A 20219-nucleotide genomic window follows, 5' to 3' on the forward strand; every position below is an offset into this window, starting at 1 on the left:
GGCTGGGTGAGAGAGGAAGGAAGTTTCTCCAGAGGCTGGAGCTCAGAGTTCATCAATTCACAAAGCATCGCTGATACAGAGCAACTTTAGCTTCTTCCCACTCTGCACCTTCTTGTTACTAAAAGATAATCACAGCCAAGTGCTTGGAGGTGTTTCCCCAAAGTGCTTCTGTTATTCTTTAAAAAGGACATCATCAATCTGTGACAATCCCAACAAAGCAGAGACTTCCAGATCTGTGTGTAGGCAAGATGTGATAAAGCCTTATTGCTGGGAATATCTTCTTCCAGAATGGGGATAATTTTTTCTCCCACAGTGTAACTCCCACCACTCTTCCTCTGCTTCTTGCAACAGCATCAGGATACATGTGCTTTACAGATTAAAATAATACACTGTTAATTTGTTGGCAACTAGACATGCCATTATCTGCTACTTTTTTGTCAAAATTTCTGGGACCAAAATAATGGATTAATATTGGAGCAGGAAAAAACTGAAGAAAAGTATGGGAACAACACTGAACTTTTAATTGAACTTTTTATATGATTTCATTTCAGTACTTGCTGCTGTGAAAAAGCATGTTACAGTAGGCTTATATTTACAGAAATTGTTTTGCATTCTTTTACGTATTTCAGATGCCTTTTTAGTGGATGCAATTAATTGCATTTGCATAAGCAGTTTGAACATATATATATAAAGATTAATGAGGGTTTGAGGTGAAAGTCACTTGTTTTCCCCTGTCATGAGTGTCAGAATGCAGTACATAGTGCTTAAGGTAGGGTTGCTTACTATTTCAGTGAAATGTTTATTAAATTAATCAAATGCAGGATAAAATGTGGAGGCTGAGTGAGAAGACTATAAAACCAGGTCTATATATGTATCTATTAATTATTTATTTATATGAGAGAATTGTTTGTCTTTATCTCACCTAGCAGCATGTTTTATCATAAGTATATACAATTATATTTGTATATATGAATGCATTCAGTACATTCTTTATCAGTAATTAGAAGGGAATTTAACTTGTTTCATCCAGTGTCTTATTGAAATACCAGGATGAAATGGCAACTTTTAATGTTGGATCAGGGCAACAGAGGAATGAAAAGATCATAATATATATACATAAAATATAAAGAGCTGAACAGGACTTGTTAAGCAAATGGCTGGTGTTTGTTAGGGTTGATTTTTCTATAAAACTGATCTGTTTAAAAACCTGATTTTTAATACTGATATTAGTATCTATAGAAACAGCATTGAAGATAATATATTTAACTGTGCATGAACAAAAGTTTTAAAAAATTACTGGTGGTGCCAAACACTGTAAAGCTAGGAAAAACTAAAGTGGCATCTTCATTTGGAGTCTTGGAACTCTGGCAAAAGCATGGCATTAGTCTCTAAATGTGACAGGCTGTCTTGTTCATATCTCAAAGGGATAATGCTGTTTGAATGACTGATTCATTCTCATTAGGGCCTGTTGCAAACATCATTTGCTGTGTGCATTGAAAGCCACTCTGACACCTCATTCCTATAGACATATTGGTGTGTAAATGTGGGTATGTAAACAAACGTGAACATTACTGAGCCAGACCTACAAGAAGGGAAATAAGACATTTACAATGTAGAGTTAAGATGAAGGCAGCATTCAAAATAACTTCTCTAGTCAGTCATTGATAAAGCTCACATTGCCAAAAGAATCTGTAGTTTATGTAAAGAGAATCCCAGTGTAGTCAGTTAGGGATTAATTCAGAAGTCATTGCAAAGGTCATGTTAATCAATGATAGAAGTATTTTAAAGAGTACCCAAGTAAAAGAAGAATCACTATTACCATGCCCTTTCTTTATTTTGCATAATTTCATCGTTGTGACTTTCAGGTAGTGTGGTATTCACATTCTTTGAGCACAGAGAGACATAATTCTCTCTCCCAGGATTTTCCCTGGGAAGGGCAGTGAGAACCTCAGAGAAGAAGAGAAAACAATTCTTACCTCTACTCGCTGCTCCTGTTGTTTGGCACATGTGGAATGTGTTATGGAGATTGTTTACTGAGAGTGATGTGTTAATTGGACAGGGTTGATTGGATTGATTGGGTCGAAGCTGTCCTGACTCTCCAGACAGTCATGGGTTTTTCAGTAGTATCTCTTTAGTATGGTTATAATTTAGTATTAGTGTGATATAATATAGCTTAATAAAGCATTTGTTCATCCTCCTGAATCACGGAGTCAGAGCACTGAGTTATTCCCAGGCTGGAGGTGCCTTGCATTGATAAGGTAGGTCAGTGTGGCTCTGGAATGGGGGTCTGAGCAGCCCCTCTCTTCCCAGGGCCTCTCCTCCCAGCAGCCTGTGCCAGCAGCCTGTGCTGCTCAGCCTGCCTGAGGCACGGAGCTGGGAGCCACCTTCCTGCTGGGGGCTGCACATCCTGCCGTGGCGCACGGGGCTTGCAGGCTGTAATGGAAGGAAAGGAGTGAGGGGTGTTCATGTTCCTCTTGTCTGTAGTAGCTGCTCTGGTTGAGCCTCTCTGTGCTTCTCTCTGGACATGCAAAACTGATTTTGTTTTGTCTTCGTTTTTCTTCAGTATGGGTAACTTGTATTAAGCATTTCCTTTGGTTTGGATTTGATAATGCCTTTTGAACTATCCAAATGATGTAAGTATTACACCATACACTCTTTGGTTAGTATTTGTTTTGCATCCAAGTGCAAGGAGGATGAATGGGAAGAGTTCCAGACACAACAGAAAGTATGGGTACTAATGTGAATATTCTTGACAGTTTATCCTAATAGTTTTTGTATTTGTCCTTTTTCTTTGCAGCAATGTAAACATATAAAATTGTCTTTCTGAAGTGAAACTTTATTTAAGTGAGGATTACAGGTGCATGTGTGATTGTTCTCCGTGAATTACTATAAGATTGTGCAGTAGTTCTTCACTCATGAGATATCCCAGATCTATACCCACACCTTTAATCTGTCATGGGGTAATAAAATAATGAATTAAATCAATATATCCACTGTACCTGCGTTATATACACAGAGTACACATTATTTACTGGAAGCTAAAATACCACAGAGCCATTTGTTCAGGGAGAACCCATGTGTACATTCTCCTGTAGCCTTGGCAATCTTCTGGCCTGGGTTCATTCTTGGGCTTTTCTAGTACCTCTTGCCTTGCTTGATGTGTGTCCATATGTATCCAACACAGAACTTGAAATAATCATAATTTGGAATACATCGGAAAATAGCAACTGTTCTGTGTCTAAGTAGGAATAATTAACATTTCTAAGCAAACCCTAAATTATCTAATTTATGTTTTGAAGTGCATTTTAAAATATTGACAAATTTTCATGTTTAATATAAAGTTTTGCACGGTCTTTCATATCTGTAATGTGATAATGTGTACTGTAAGAATTTTCATTGGCAAAATTGCTTACTGATTTGGATCTGTCATATGTCTGGATGATCAGGTAGAAACTGAAATATATCCTGCCTGTTGGCTGTGACCAATAGTACATGTCTTGTGATATTTCTTCTTCAGTGAGAACTGCATACCAGCTTTTCTAATAGTGCCCATTCCATCTTGTTCTATCACAGTATTGATTTTCTTTTTCAAATACTACAGATTGACTTGCCTATTCAGACAGCCAACTTTTTATGTTTGATAAAATTTTCCTTTGGGTATTTTAGGTAACATAAGTTACAGATACTGCCTGCAATTCTGAAATAACACACTTGAAGCCAATGATTTTAAATTGATTGCTGAAATGTCCCATAATGTGTCTCACGTGTAGTTCAGCCAAGTTTCTCAGTAATCGTCCTTTCCCATTTACGGATTATGGGATTTCAGAGTTTGGATGCTTGAAAAGAAAGAACAGATGTCAAGCAATTTCTAATTTTACTGAGAAGGAGGTTTGGAAAAAACCCAAACAACCCACAGACATGAAACACAGAGCAAAATAAGGCATTTAGAAATTAAGAAAAAAATGGAAAACAACAATTTCTACTTTTCTTTGCTTTACTCAGTCCAGTCGGAAAAACCATCAATTAAGTCCTTGCAGCAGTACCTCTCCAGGGATTTTGGCCTGGCTTGATGTCATTCCTCAATCCTTATACCAGCTTCTTTTCCACCTCATCAAAAAAACCCCTGTTTTCAGTTCCTCCAAATGTTCAACAGCCAGACTGCCCAGCAGAGATATTTGTTCAGTGGTTTTACACATTTGGCTGATGAAACAATGCTGAGAATCAGTGGAACTGCCTGAATCTTGCACAGGGCCTGCACTGATCCTTGTGTGGCACGGTGGGTACTATTTATGTTTCTAGTTGGTGGTCTCTGAATCCATTGTTTAAGGACAGCTATAAAATACTTCGCAGCTCCTTCCCTCCATTCATCTTCTCCCTTCTTTCCAATTCACAAGGTGAGGTTCATGTATGGGGCTCACTGCTTTTGCCAAAGGAAAGGTTTCATCTTGTGAAGGGCTTGTGTGGTTTCTGGCCAGCATGCAATGACATATCTTGTGCTTGTAGCACAAGGTTTCAAATAATACTGTTGGTATTTATTGGTATTGTTGTTAGCAAAAAAAATACTTACCATGTAGTTATTGCCATCTTAAGTAATTATTTGGAAAATAAAAGGATAGGAGTTAGCAGTTTTCCCATTTCTGCCTTGTGATTTTCTCTTCAGCTGGTTTCTCTGTTTTGTTTCATTTATCACCATGCTCTTTTACTCAGCTTGTCTTAGTTGGGGAGAATAGGGGGAGGGATATTTTGCCTAAGAAAATGGTTGTTTACTACAATGTGAATAAGTTACTGCTGCAGCTGACTTCACTGTTTCAAGAGCTACTAATTATGCAACAGGTCCTGGAATAATAACATTATAAACCAAAAATGCATGAGGTATGAGAACATGATTGTGTGGTTTATTGCTTTAATCTTTTAAAAGACTTATGAACTGGCAGTTACTTCATTACCAAAGAGAGGTGGAGGAAGGAGACTTTCCAATTCATTTCCATACCCTGAAAAGTGCTGGTTCACAAACAGATGCTTGTGAAGGATGAGAGTGGGCACTGTTTTACCTTGCTCACCAGTTAACTAAGAAGTAGTTCACAGTGGTCTCCTGTTCTATCTTAATTCTTTAGGCAAAACATTTTCATATTTTCTGTGCATAGGCTAGAAGCTAATTTCCTATTTAATTTTTCAAAAGAAAGTTTTCTTTAAGAAATTGTACCTGAAGATGATATATCGATAACCACTTTTCATGCCTTTACCAAAGAAACTTTCAAGAAAAGCTTTAGTTACTATGTCATCAACCTTCCCAATTTTGTGAAGCACTGATAGAACGACAATCCACTGCCTTATTAGCATGCTGCTTGAATTCCAGATTTTTTTTAAAGTAGTGATAGTTGACAACTGCAGTCCTTCTTGTAGGTATGCTGTCCTCAACACAACTCTTTCCTGGGCACCAATCTGCTCCTGTTGGTCTGCAGCAGTTCCTAGTGCAGACAGAGCCTGGCTGTGACCCTGTGCTTAGCAGAAGCTTATGTGATGGAGACTGCTGCCAGATGTCCTGCAAAAATCTTCTGCAGTAGATGAAGTGGACATCCTCGGCCCAAGTAATCTATTAAAAAGGATTATTGGTACAGCATGATCTCTATGAGGGCACACAGATTGCTCTTTCTTAAGAATCAGCTGTATTCCTTAGTACAGTTGCTTTGAATAATGAAAGAACAGATCTTAAAGTTTACAGTAAAGCAATTGTTTTACACCTGTGTGTGCATATGTAAGAATCTTTCTCTGAAGAACCCATACTCTACTTCAGAGGTTCAAAGTCTGACCTAAAGTTTGGTGTTTAGTCCAGATTAACCAAACAAGTGGAAATACTTTTGAATATGTTTATTGAAACAACCATGAAGTACCTTTCCTACTTCTGCTATAACATCACTGTAGGCCATATCCTTGTTTAGCAGCCACTGTTGGGGCTGGCCTGTCCTAATCCTTTAATAAGTAGATGAAAAAATGTTGGTCAGCTGTCTGATTTAGTAATGCTATTAGTCAGCCGCTTGTCACTTGCAAGGTTTTACTACATTAACAGCTGTAGAGAAACAGATTTCTTGTGATCAGTATAATTTTGTGTGTCTGTTTTAATTATTTAACACTGCTGATAGGCTTCATTTAAAGGAGTAGACTAGGTAATTTCTTTTGACCTTGGCTGTTATTTTAGCAGAAATTTTTTGTCTGGGTCAGTTTCCCTCTCATGTCTTCTTGTGCTGTGTTATGGTCTATACATGTGGTATTCTTAAAAACCTTTGAAAAAAGGTTTGAAAAAAAAGCCAAATAACTCCTTTCCTTAATGTAATTGCCATTACAGTAATGAATGTGATGCCCTTATTTCTTTGCCCTTGTATGGTCAATGAAGAAACAGCAAGGAAATTATCAGGAGCCTGTTCATATGCAAATGCAGGAAGATTTCATATTATGTTCTCACATAAAAATTGAAAGTAGTTTTTTTTTCTTTTTGAAGATAGCACGTTGAAATGAACATGCATGTTTTGATTTCTTAAGCCAATATTTTGCTAGATTACCAAAGAAAGCTAAGCCTAACAAAGATTCTAATGTTTAAAATAGATTTTTGTGTATCAGCAATTTAACAAAAACCACAGAAGCTTTTTGGAGGTTGGACAGCAGTTTTGTAAATATACGGTTATATTTGACATGAGAGAATGAAGCTGTCCCTAGGTCTTGGATGCTTACATGTCAGAGGCATTAGGCCTCTTCAATACTACATTTTTTTTTCTGTATCTAAGGTGAATAATACACATTTCCTCCATACATTATAACAATACAAATTTAGACCAAGAAGGATGGTAACTCTCAAAAACAAAGATGGTTTTTGCAACAAAACACCCCAAATATCTTGTTTATAACTGAAGTTGTTCTTAAAATGCCTTCCTGGAGAATTTAAGTCTGTATTTCCAGTTTTATATTGTGATAAGTCTCACACAAATTCCAGCTGGGAGGCACATTTCCTGAGGAAACTGAGTAGAATGTGGCAGTTAAAAACATACCCTGGCCGGCCAGCCCCAGAACTGTGTGGAATTCAATTGGAGATTCACATTGATAATTTGGCCCTACTTTGATCCTCATTTAGTTTGAGAAATAAGGGAAGAACCCCAGATAACATCATCTCCTCTCTTGTAGAAAAGCCGTAATTTTTGTTTACCTTTTTTACAAGCATAATGATATTGAGAATTCAGTTTCTGAAACAGATTAATTGAACAAAACTGATTAATTGAACAAACCTGTATATTGTACTATTCATCACTGCAATTAAAGTATCATTAGTACTATATGCAGAAAAGCTCATTATTACCATTCAGTTCATCAGAAACCAAGGCTCTAGATTTAATAAATGTTGAGAATTATGTGAAATACCATGCTCTGTATTACTATAGGTGTTTTTTTAGTAAATTACTATTGTAGTATCTAGTTGATTGCATGCCTTTTATCAAATGGGCATTTTACATTCATTCAAGTCTTTAAATCTTCTAAGGATTGTGAGATAAAGGCTGTGGTATCAATTACCTGGGCTAAAAAGCTGCCATTCAGAACTGGCTGTCAAACAGATGAACTAGCAGTGTGTGCTGTAAAGTTTCAGACAAAGTCCTTTCTGACCCCAGGCTGAGCTGTGGCACAGGGAGGCTTTGCCACTGGGGCTTGCAGGATGCTGAGGCTCAGGGCTTCATGCACTGGAGAAGAAATCCCTGTTTCCATTTCCAGTCTCATCTCCATGGATTAATGCCTCAGCACTACACATTAATTTTATTTTGGGGCCTCTGCCTCTTTGTCTATTTGCCGAACTTCCCCTCTTACGTACTTCTATACAATAGAACCCAACCTGTCACCCAACCCTGAACCCTTCACCCCAAGTTCTATAGAAATCTGCCTTGTCTTACCACTCCTCCTTGTCCATGAGGCAGTGGTAGTTCTCCGGCACTCCTAGGGCTGGGTTCCTCCAGCAGATGTTCTGAGGTGAATGTGCTTTGATGCCTCCTGGTGATAAGTGCCCCTGCAGGTGTTAGCTGAGCTGCCAGAGAAGTCAAACCGGTGGTTTTAATGTTATTCCTATGCAGGTATGAGTGAGTCAGGAAGAGGGAACTACTTTTTTTTTTATATATGGGTAAGACAAAGCCTTGTTTTTCTTTTTTCCCACTTCTGTGTTCTTCAAAGAGTAGTGGAGCTTGCTGTGAAAATAAGAAATTCAGATTATATTTAATACAAATACTGCTTTTTCTTGGTTTGAACCAGCATAAGAGCAAGGAGACAATGCACATAAGTCATTTTTGTAAGAGATTTTTGAGTTGTTTTATCTGGACAGGATTTGACAATATGTTCTAGGAAAATCCCCAATTATCTGCAAAAACAAAGTCCTCTGGGAAATTTGAGGCTCTTGCTATTTACTTGTTGAAATGTGTATAACTGTCTTACCAGTTATACTGTGTTACTTTCTTACTTTAGTTTAAACTGTCTAACTATCAGTATTTATCTTTAAAACTTGGAGTACTTAGCATACACCGAAGTGCCTTTGTGGTTTTTACCATTAGACTCTTGGTTCTTCCAGTAAATAAGAACAGGCAACTTGCAATTGCTAAGTATATGTAAAAATTTGAAAGTAGGTCATGTGAAACTGTAAAATAAGTCAAAATTCAAATAATGAGATGAACACCATTTGCTGGTTCTTGATTCCAGTGTGTGTTGTGCAGGTACTTTGTTTCACTATGCCCTGGAGTAGGTCAAAGTCTTGTTTGGTTATGTCATCCAGAAAATCTGGGAATCTCTGTTAGGTGTTGAGATAGGATTGAGTTAGTAAATCAAATAGGAAGCTCCCTAACGAGCATTATGAGGAAATCTTAGGTCAAGCTTATAAGTGCTATCAAAATGCTTAGCACAGCCAATATCTGTACCTGAGAAATCCTTTTTCTATAAATGAATTATGTTTCCTGTGCCAGATGTGTATAGTCATCCCAACAATGATTTCTTAATATATATGTTCATATAATAGGTTACTAAATTTTAAAGGTTAACCAAATAGAGAAGGCTATAAAAATACTGAAAGCAAAAGCCATTCCTTCTGTGTTGCTGAACCTGTCTCAAGGAGCTTAGCATGACTCAGTAAAGCCTGTTCTTGCTTAGTAAGCATCCTGTGAGAGTCAAGCCCTTGTGGCAATGCAGCAAGGAGGTAATTCAGCATGATCATTCCCTTGCAGGACAAGACTAACTAGACAGTTCAGCTTATTTTAGGGTTGTGCTAAGTACTGTGTGAGGCTAGAGAAGAATTGCATCCAAAAATCATCAAACAGAGCAGAACTGACTACTTCAGACTACTCCATTTTGTTGTTTGAAATACTTTAGAACTTGTTTCCTTTTTAGTATCAAAATTGTCTTTGTTTTGTTGTAAAAACGATGGTCAAATGAAGTAATAACTTTGAAATTTGTAATAGAGTTATCACCTATTGGCGCTGCTCATTAATTCCTTCCTCACCTGCAGTATTTAGGCATTGGCCTCTACTTTCCCTGAGATGGAATTCTGTGATTTTTAATTGAGATATATCCCTGTGGCAGCAGATTGATTTGAGATTTGGATTATCTGGGGGAGGGTCTCTGGGAAAGGGGCCTGGAGGCTTAAGCTAGCCAGGCTGCCCGAACTGTTGTTCACAGAACCTGCAAGGAAGCTGGGTGCACAGATGTGGGTCAGAGTGGTGTGTAGGGAGATCCTGGCAGTGCTTTGGGCACTGCTTTCCTGTGTGTTTTAGCTCATACTCACCTGCTATTACTCTCTTTCTTTTACCATGGATATGAGCAAGTCTTGTTTTTACCTTTTCTCCTAAAGTATGTGTCCTACAGTGATTATTCCATCTGTATTCTTGATAATCAGAGTAATTTCCATGAAGCCCTTGGAATTACTGTTTTTTTACTGGAATGTGAAAAGTACCTGGATCCAAAGCTCTGTTTTCAGAAGGCAGAAGAAGTTGGTTACATGCTAACTACTAATGCAAGGGAGATATCAGCTCTTTACATTTAGCTGGGAGAATTTTTATGTCTTGTGTTCTTTGCTCAAGTGCCTGATGCAGTTGAGGCAAAATCTTTAGTGAATTCAGCTAGAAATATATGTATTTGTTGTGCAATATGTATTTCTGTTTACAAAAGCCAGCCTGTCCAAGATCAAATCTCTTCTCCAAAGCATAGTGAGTGTAGGGGACTTGTATTACAAGAAAAATCTCCAGAAAAGAGTGAACCAATTATTTATTTCTATTTAGCATGAGGGTAACAATTATATCCTCTGTTTTCTTTCTTCCTTCCCCTTTTTTCAAGTACTGTAGTGGGAAATGAGTTTGTCTATACCTTTTCTAAAGAGGGAGTTCAAAAGGGAGCTCCTGGCCTGAGTATCATTTAATGGAATATAAGAAATATCCTTAGTAGCAGGTAACAATGTAGGAGCTGTCTGTAATTTGTGTGTTTATCCCTAAGTATCTGTGTGTACAGTATCATATACACCTTTTGCTTATACACTTTTCATGAAGTTATTTTCAGTTCTTCAATGGAGGTGAAGAAAGCTGTCTAATCAAATGTTAGGCAGACAGGAAAGCATTAGCAGCCATGCTCAGAATAATTTTTCTTCTGCAGTTCAGTAAGCTTCTTATTGAACTATTTAGCAGTAGAATGAAAAGCTGTGAAACCTACATTACAGGTTAGAAACTAACCGGTAATTACATGAGATTGTTAAGATTAGTAAGTTAAAACTCTTGTGTTCTTTGCAGGCTGTAGCTGGGGAAGACAAAAGCACATTTGTGTCTTAGAAAATAAAATACCTCTAAGAATCTAGTATTTTGTATTCTTTAATGTATCTTTGTGTTCTATTTAAGGCTTTATTACTTTGCACCATTGTATTGAAGCAATCAAGGGAAAAAACGGTTTTTAGAATTGGCATAAACCAAATCTCTACATTACACTTTTCCCATAAGTGTATTATTTCCTGTATTGTTCACTGCTGCTGTGTTGATCATGACTTTTTAAAAATATATTTCTCTAATGGTTTTGTATAATTTTGTTACCGTGTGGGGGGTTTTAAAATTCTTTCTCTAAAATTATTTTTCTTTTTTGGAATTGTATATCTTTATTTATGCCTTGCTGCAATTCTGGATGTGGGAGGTATGTGACAGCATGAAAATCCTGCTTGGGTTTTTTAGGCTGTGTATCTGAATGGTACCACCTCAGAGAAAATACCAAAAATTAATGTACTGTGCTGATCCCAGTTGTCAGCTGCTCCTGGGCACTTCCTTCAGGCATCGTGTCCAGGTTTGTCTGGAGAAAGAGGACATTGCTGAGCGGGTGCTCCCAGTTTCTGCCCAGCTCAGAGTGGTTTCTGGTTCTCCCTCAGATATGAAATGTTGCCTCCTTGCATAATTTACTCATAAATGCAGACCTGACTAGCAAAAGTGAACTTTCCCTCTTGATTTTTTTAGCTCTACCTAAAATATGCTGTTCAGTGAGAGAGCCAAAAACAAAAAAAATCAGAACATTTATTACTATCAACAGAATTTCTTAAAACTTGGTTATTTTTACAGCACTTCAGCAGTTATGTTAATAAAACCTGTATTTGGAAGAGCAGGATGCTATTTTTATAGAGCAGTTTTTAGTTTACTCTTTCTTATTGAGCACAGTGAACGATGATATGTAAAAGAATGCAGTTTGTCTGCTCTTCCCAGAATAAATGGAAGAAAACCAGTAGGGCTTTATGTGCAATTAAATAGTTTCGTTGTTCTTTTGGTAATTCCTTTAAAAAGCAACCCAGCAAACAAACCAAACTAAACAAACAGCTATTTTAGATATTAGTTATCCTATATGTTTATTTGGTTGCTTGCAATTTTCTAGGGGAACAAATCCATACATGTTACTAGTTTTAAATATTTTCAGTAGTAAAGAAACTATTTATTAAATCAAAAGTTTGATTTTTGCTAGCTAAAAAAAGTAGCAATTAATTGTTTGTTTCTCAGAATACTAGTCATTCTTCTTTTCATTATTTACTGGTTTTTAAAAGTCTTCTGAGTGTCCTGCCTGGATTATAAACAAAATAACTTGGAGTCACTTCTGAGACTGAAGATACTTGTATTTGATTGCTTGTATGTAAGCAATAAAGATTGTAACATGGATCACAGTGTTGCTAAAAGTTTATTACACTTAGTTTTGATAGTACAAATTATTATCTAAGGTCATTCTTCCCTCTGTTTGTTTAAGTAGTTTGCACTTCATTAATGATTCACTAGAAGCATTGAAAATGAGACCCAGTTAACTAATTGTAAATAATTTACTTTTTATAATGTATTTATAATGTATTGAGCATATTGTCAGTTCTAACAACACTTCAGTGGCTTTCTCTCTCCACTGGCAATCCACTTAGTAGGATTTTAGAGGAAAACACTTTGTGTTTTCCAGAGGAGCTGATGATCCAGCAGGGGAGGTGAAGGTTGCTAAGTTCCCTCAGGGGAGTTCAGTGCTGGTTTTTCCTGCAGGCTGGTCTCAGAGCACAGGTGTAGTAGCCAGGGCACTACTCATGGATCAACAGCTGGGCAGGAAGATGCTGCTTTCACACCTCTGCGAGCTCCCTTGGTTGTCAGAGCTCACATGGAAGGCAGTGTCGTTCCCACAGGCAGGGAGTAAAGGGTGGAAAGCATTCCCTTGTGCAGCAGGCAGTGATCAGCCTCAATGGCTCCTAGCAGTAGCATTCTCTATGAAGCACTCTCCTGTCTGGCTGGAAAACACATTTCTGTGCGCTACCTCCTCTTAAAAAGCAAATCCAGCATTTTCTTGCTGTTTTAATGTCTCCTTTTTATTTTGGGGGAAGGCTCTGAAAATAGCACAAGGTTTTAACCAAGATGCCATTCAGACTAGGCAAGCTGTAGCAAGGAAAGATTATTAGAGCAGGGACCCCAGGTGTCAGAGATGATCCAAATCTTCCTTTTGCTGTGTGTTGCTTATGCTGAAGTACCTTTCACCAATCTGCTGGGAGCTCCTACCAGAGCTGCATGGGTTTGTATGGCTGTTCCAAGCTCTGCAATCCCCCACAAGGATTTGGGGGGCTGTACTCACAGTTTGTGATGCTTGATTTGGAGCCCCCTCTTCACTGCACTGCACTGCTGGGCCAGCAGAGGAGCAGCTCCTGCATCCCTGTAGAGCATTGCTGCTCTGCACCCTGGGCTGCAGGCTCCTCATGAGGCTGCACACCCTTTCCCTTCTGAAATACTTGCAGTGGCAAGATTCAGCTGCCCAGCAAGTGCCCTCATTCACCTAGGAGCTTGTATCAGTGTTTGTCCATAAAGGCTGCAGATAAGCTCCTAAAGGCATAAAAGCAGTGGTGGAAGGAGTTTATTCAGTCCATCAGTGGTGGCAGCAGGGGGGAGGTGTGATTCCTTGCCCAGCTGTGCTGCTGCTGGGAGCAGAGATGGACTCTGTGGCAGACAGGGCTCTCAGGCCATACCCAGGGTCCAGGCTTGTCCCAGGAATGTTGGCTGTCAGCTTCAGTTTTGTGAATGTCTTATAAGTGTAGTTTGCCTTCTTTGTGAAACAAAGCAATTTACCTGCTGTAAAAAAAAGCAGTACATGCTGCTGCCTGCTTCTGAGGTCAGCATGATCACGTTCATTGGTGACAAAAACACTAAGAGCAGCACAGAGTCTGGATCTGTTCCTTCTGCTGGGAATTCTGGAATAAGTGATGTGCATGAGCTACCTTAACTGTGATGATTAGATAGCATATTGCTGTGACTCATGTTGTTCATTGCTGTTGCCGTGGCTGTTACAGCTACTTTGTGAGATGTTTATATGAATATTTTTTATAGTATTCAAGTGGTGGTGTTAACAAGTGTTGGGGATCTTTGTGAGCTTTGAAGAAAGTGTTTTAAAAATACTGTCTTTAGTAATTGTTCTGATCCATGGGAAATCTTGCTTAATACTTTGCTGTTTCTGTTTTTCTTATCATGAAGCAGAAGGAAATATGTTTAGCTGTAGGCACTGCCTCTAAAAGCCACCATCATTTTGTTATTCAATCACAAGAATCTAGTGTAAATCCTTGTTATCCTTTTTTTTTTTTTTTTTTTTTGGTTATTGTGTTGGGTTTGGGGGGGGATTCTTTGATTTTGAACTATTACAAACTGTGAAACAGCCATTGTCTTTCAATATATAACCCCAGAAGAAATGTAGCTCCTCTTTTATACAGCAGATACATTATTTTAAACCTAGCTGTGTACCTATAGCTGTGGCACCTACCTTACATCTGCATAACATAACTACTTTACTGGAAGAAAAAGAGATGTTTTTCTATCATTTTGTTGGGTTTTTACTAAAGATTAGTATAATCACATCTTCTTCCTGGATTAAGACTTTAAATATAGATGAACTTTCACATATTAATGCAGCATTTTCATGACAATGAAGATGGTTTAGCAATCCCCAAGTTCCAGCTTTTATTTCCAGTACAAATAACATTGATCAGACAGGGAGGTTTGGTTTTGCTATGGTGACAAATTTAAAAGATCTCTTTAGCTCTCTTAAAAGTGATGTGATGTTTGAATCATTCAATAAACTTCCTTATTCTGTTCACTTTTAATTCTTTAAGTTTGGTGGGGTTTTTTTACAGAAATTATTTTTATTTTCAATTTAATCTGTGTTCCCAAGTCTGTTATATATGTTTTAATTTGCTTTTCATTTAAAACTGAACAACCAGACAGAAAACTTATAGCATTCACAGTTTTGGTCTTTCCATGCATGTGGCTATGTTCAGAAGCAGTGCATAAGAAAGATGTGTTGATTTGCAGCCTGATCAGTGTTGGTGTTTGTCACTGCAGAGTGCTCACTTGGCCATGATCGACACGCTCATGATGGCCTACACTGTGGAGATGATCAGCGTGGAGAAAGTCATCGCATGCACCCAGCAGTACTCCACCTTCTTCCAGCCTGCAGAGGTACCCTATGACATTGAGGATGCTGTCATGTACTGGATAAACAAGGTATGAGTGCTGGAAAAGCAAGCTGGGGTTTTCTTTGTTATCTGTGTGATTCAATTAGAGATGAGAGGCCAGGATGTGTATTTGTGTATGTATATGTATATATACCTATCAGGACTGTTCTGATACAGACTGTTCCTACATCTGCTGTTTATGGACTAGAAAAAGAAAAGCATGCAGAAATAAGTTAAACATGTGTGGACCAAATAAATGGGAAGTCTAAATTAATGCTGGGATATATATACTACATGTGACATCTCAGGTGTCACTGTCATGTTGAGATGCCACAGTGCCTGCTCAAGGGTCTCTTTTTGGCTCTTTATAAGTTGTCATCTTATTGTGTACTTTGTCATGATTTAAACCCAAAGCTATTCTGTTTGTTTGAACACATCTTGCTTGAAGTGATCTACCTTCACTGCATAATCAAATCAGGTGACAAGGATACCCTGTTAATCAAATGTGACTGAGCATAATAAGGGACAGGTTATTTTGTACAATGTAGAGCTAACAGGCAGTGACCTTAGACTGCATCCAAGACTGACATTTGCTTCAGGGCTATAGTCTGAAATGTTTGGTTTATCTCTTTAGTTCTGTCTTCGTGATTTATAGACCTTTTGAAGAACTTCTAATTTCTGTGACTTGTTTCTTAGAACAGACAACTAAATGAACTATTTTGTCCCTAGGTAAATGAGCATTTGAAAGACATCATGGAACAGGAACAAAAACTAAAAGAGCATCACAGTGCAGAATCTGCAGGAGGTCAAAAGGTAGGTGGAGGAGTTAAAATGTTTTAAGCAAGAATGAGCATTTATCTGTAAACAGACATTGAACTATTCACTGCTTGTTATAGAAAGCAAACTTGTAGTATTAATTTTGTTATTATTTTATCACTTTCATGAAAATACACATTTGAAAATAAAACTAACAGAGTTGCACTTTTTATAGCCAGTTGTCCTTTCTGACAAATAAATCTTTGATAGTGGGGAAACATCTTTTACATTAGTGCTAAGGAATTTAAGAATAATGACTACTTTTGAGTGAATTAAAATCCCTGATAGATCTGATATGAAAAAGACCAGAACTTTTTTTCATGGTTTTTAATAGGTTTTTTCCTTGTGTGTTGCGTGAATGTCAAAAGAGAGATGTGTATGTGGTATCATGGGAAGGATTGCTCTGGCCATGATCCAAAATACTGGTTGATTACAGGTTTTATTACCTATAAAATAAAAACATATTATGCTTGCTTCCCTTTCCTAACAGGATTTTTTTTTTCTTTTATTTACATAGCTCAGTTAATTAAGTAGCATTATATGGCCATCCAAATACATAGGGATAGCAGACAGTTCCAGAGTATGTAAAATTCCTTGCTTCAGAAAGATCCTTTACCCTATTGTGATAGAACTATTACTGGAGAACTGGTAATCAGTGTGAACACCTTTGGTATTATCCCTGCCCATGAATGCAGAGCAGATTTCCAAGCTGCTGCAAGGCTGTAATCCTCCTTCCCAGCCTGGCCTGCTCTCACGTAAGCTGCTGCCTCCTTTTCAGTGCCACTCTGAGGGGGTGGCAGGTTACCAGCCTGGATTCAATGCTCAGCTTCAAAAAACATGAGGGTAGTGAAGATCTTAAGTAAGGAATGCCAATGAAGGCTAACGTGACTCAGCAAAAGAAATGGTGGTTGTAACAATAATAGTGTGACCCTGGTGCATATACCCTGCCATGGAAAATTTAAACTGTGTTCAGTAGTGATAGTAGCATAGAAATATGGAGAATAAGATGTTCTTGGCAAGTTCATTTCTCAAATTTAGATAAAATAAAGTAAACAGAGGCTAGAGAGATAACCTGTGTTCCTCTGTCCTCTAGTGGTTTCTCTTTTTCCCGAAAATAATAGTAGGATGTTTTATGTGGTTTGTAGGTCACTTGGAAAGATGAGAGCAATTTTGAAAATCAAAACTGCATGAGAGTCTTAGTATGATAAACAAATATATATCAAAGTGAAAACTATTATCAGACCAATTCCATAAAATTATGTTTTTTAAAAATTCAGTAATATTTATTTTCACTTATAGTTTGCAACTTATATTAGGAGTAAAAGGATAAAATTTTTAGTTTATAATTTATCTTCACTGTCAACATTTTGAAATCAATTTTTGAAAGATTTATATAGTCTGTAACTGATCCCATAAATGGATGTAGGGGAATAACACATTTACCTAAAAACTGGTATTGTGGTGTTTTGGATGAATTGTGAAGCTGTAACAGAATAGAAGAGCCAGGTTTTGTTGGCCAAGGTACAAATGCATTGGCAAAATAACAAAATGAAACAGTTGCCCAGTCACTGAAAAAATGTATATTTAAAGCCTTCTCTTCTGTACACTGAATTTTCATACTATTCTCCCAGGTATATGTTATGTTTTTTGTCTCACTAGGGAATCAGCTGCATAAATCACTTTGTCAAGGAAGATATTCTGTGCTTGGGGGCTGTATTAGCATGAGGATTATTTAACTCCAGGTTTTCTTTTCAACTGATGGTTAATTTACTGCTCTGGTATCTCAGCTTTTCTTTTAGTCATGTCTCACAGTATTTTTCAGGTTTCCACTAAAGGTAATGGTCACTGCATGCATGCACACATCTGAGGTTTAGAAACACATGAAACATCCCAACTAAACCCTGAATATCTTAACTGAGGGTTGTACTGAATGCTGGCTTTACAAGGAAAACTAATGCAGATGCATTGGATGAGTCCATTGCATGCAATCAGATTTAAATTCTCAATGCCCCTTCTGCTGATTAGAGATGGCCAAGCAAACATGGGAATACATAATTTTAGTCAACAGGGAAGGCTCTTCTTTATGTTTAATATCTGGCCAAGAAGCAGGAAAATTAGGTACCTATAAGGTGAAACAAAGTTAACATGTAATTTAAAATAATTTCATAATTTCGTACAGTTACACATTTGTAAATTAATCAGTTGTGAAAAATAATTGAGTTGCCCTCAAGCCTGCCAAACTGTGTTACTGTGTTGTTACAGAACTGTGGTGAATCTTTTCAACAAAGAGTAAATTTCTACATTTACAAAAGGTTTAAACATCAAATACAGATTATTGGATACTCCAAGATATACCTGTTTTCTATGTCTGGATAGATAAAATCAGTGTTAACAGATTATCAGGTTGCTTTTGTTTTCTTTCCCTGTCTTCTGCTACTAGCTGTCTGTAGAAGATGAGAGAGGAAGGAGTGTGTATGATTTTTAGTTCCAGGTAGTCCTCTTTGGACCTTGATCAGCTGGTGATTTGTGGTAACCTCATCTTTTTCTGGTAGAGTCTCTGCATCTCTTTTCAGAATTAGGATTTCAAGTTTTGTAGTAAATAGCTTTGATTTTCAGGCTTCCACTGAATAATATGTAGTGAATGTACAGTTGCACTGGTTAAATTGCTGGTGTTCAGTGTAGTTGGAGCTTTCCCAAAAACATGTTGTTCTTCTGTCTGCTTCTGTGGTTTAGACTGAATCTGTCTTAACAGATTTAAGTCAAATGTAAATCCTGTGAGAGAAACAAATGCAACTTCAGTTAAGTACCTGAATTCTTCAAACTTTCTGTAAGATCAGTTTAAACAGTGCAACCTCTTGTGTGAAGGTAAACCACTAACACTGTAGTTCCACTTTCCACTAGAATTTAATGTTTCATAAATCCACACTGCTACCAAAAGCTAACCTGTCAAGAAGAAAAGTTTGCAGCAGAATCGGCTTCTTGATCCAATCAGTGCTCAGCTGCATGAACACAAATGATGGTGCAAGGAAGAGAGCAGAAACAAGCAGTTCATGAAAAGCATGACTATTGTGTTTTGGCACCATAAGATGAGTTTATGTGGAAATAAATTTATCATAGCCATGTTTCAAACTTTTTGTTAGGGGTGATAAATCATAGTCTAAAATCATAGGCTCTCAACCTGAGAGACAATTTTGTTCTTTCAGCTTTTTTTTTTTTTTTTTGGTTGGTTGGTTGTTTTGTGAGATTTTATTTTGGTGGTGGTGTTGTTTTTAACATTGGGAAGAAGTCAGCCAGGATTCTCTGCTTAGTTTGTTTCATAGTGACTGATTCTTGTGAAGTTCCAGGGCAAAAAAGTTTATTCTTGCTGATCTGAAGTGACAGTTCAACAGCCACTGAATTCCCAGGTTGTCCAAGAGACTTCAGCTTTTCTTTCATCTCTTTTCCTTTATGTGGCCTTAGAAAATGTATACTTATAAATCTTAGGGTATGTTTGAATTTAAATTTTAAAAGTCTTTTACCCCTTTGAAGCATATTCATAGTCATCTCAATCACAGTTTCAATCAGGTGAATAAATAAAAATATATATTGGATTACTAGTTTGAGGTGTTACTGTTAGGGAGATCTAGTCTTCAGAATTGAAACAAATGTGTGCTTTTTTCCAAAGAGTACTTCTTCACCCTAGCATTACATAGACATTGGTAGAGTTTTTGAGTTCCAGGTGTGAAATACACTGCACTTTGATAAATGCAACAACAATGTTCCTGTCAGTGTTAAATAGAATAAAAGGCAGCCTAGGTCTGATCTCAGCCAATTTAGCCAAAAGCTTGCTTTATAATAGGTTTTAGGATTCCTGATTGTAGTTGAAAATTGAGATAATTTGTTTTCAAATTTCCATGGTTTTCCACACACTGACTATTTTTCAGTGAGATTAAGAGAAACTGAATCCTGTGTAAAGGGTATAACAGAAATGTCCAGAGCCACACACTGACATGCATCTTGTAGTTGATTTCTTCTAAGTGCCTTTGGGATTCTTTCCTACTGCAATCCAGTGAAATGGAGGAGAGGGATGTTGAGAATAGCTGTGTTACTGCTGCACACCCATTAGTGGACAATAGCTTTTTTCCATAAAAGCTCTCTATCATTGCTAGTTGTCTTCAAGTTTTTGTAAAAGCACAGTATTTTAACAATAAAATAATAAAATAATTAGGTTCCATAGCAGTTTGTTCCATGGTAGTTTTAAACTGCATTTTTACCATTTCCAGAAAATATTTATCTTCATTAAAAACAAAATAAGTTGTTTCCTGCATTTTGGTAGTGGTTTTGATTTTTTTTTTAATTTTTCTGCAATGAAATTGATGAAGTGGTGACATTTTCTGTGTGTATTTATAGTACTGGTACATAATATTTTTTTTCTTAATAC

At 37.3% G+C, this 20219-nt stretch overlaps 1 protein-coding gene across 4 annotated transcripts in view; it reads left to right on the top strand.

Moving 5' to 3' along the window:
- CAMSAP2 (calmodulin regulated spectrin associated protein family member 2) overlaps positions 1–20219 on the top strand; it is an 80103-nt gene that overhangs the window by 25892 nt on the left and 33992 nt on the right. For all 4 annotated transcript variants that reach the window (XM_058808179.1, XM_058808181.1, XM_058808180.1 and 1 more), the window contains exons 3-4: positions 14871–15032; positions 15713–15796. In XM_058808179.1, coding sequence (XP_058664162.1) covers positions 14871–15032; positions 15713–15796 — 246 coding nt within the window. The remainder of the gene's footprint in view (positions 1–14870; positions 15033–15712; positions 15797–20219) is intronic.

Source organism: Ammospiza caudacuta, chromosome 7 (genome assembly GCF_027887145.1).
Source record: "Ammospiza caudacuta isolate bAmmCau1 chromosome 7, bAmmCau1.pri, whole genome shotgun sequence".
In the NCBI taxonomy this organism is placed as follows: domain Eukaryota; kingdom Metazoa; phylum Chordata; class Aves; order Passeriformes; family Passerellidae; genus Ammospiza; species Ammospiza caudacuta.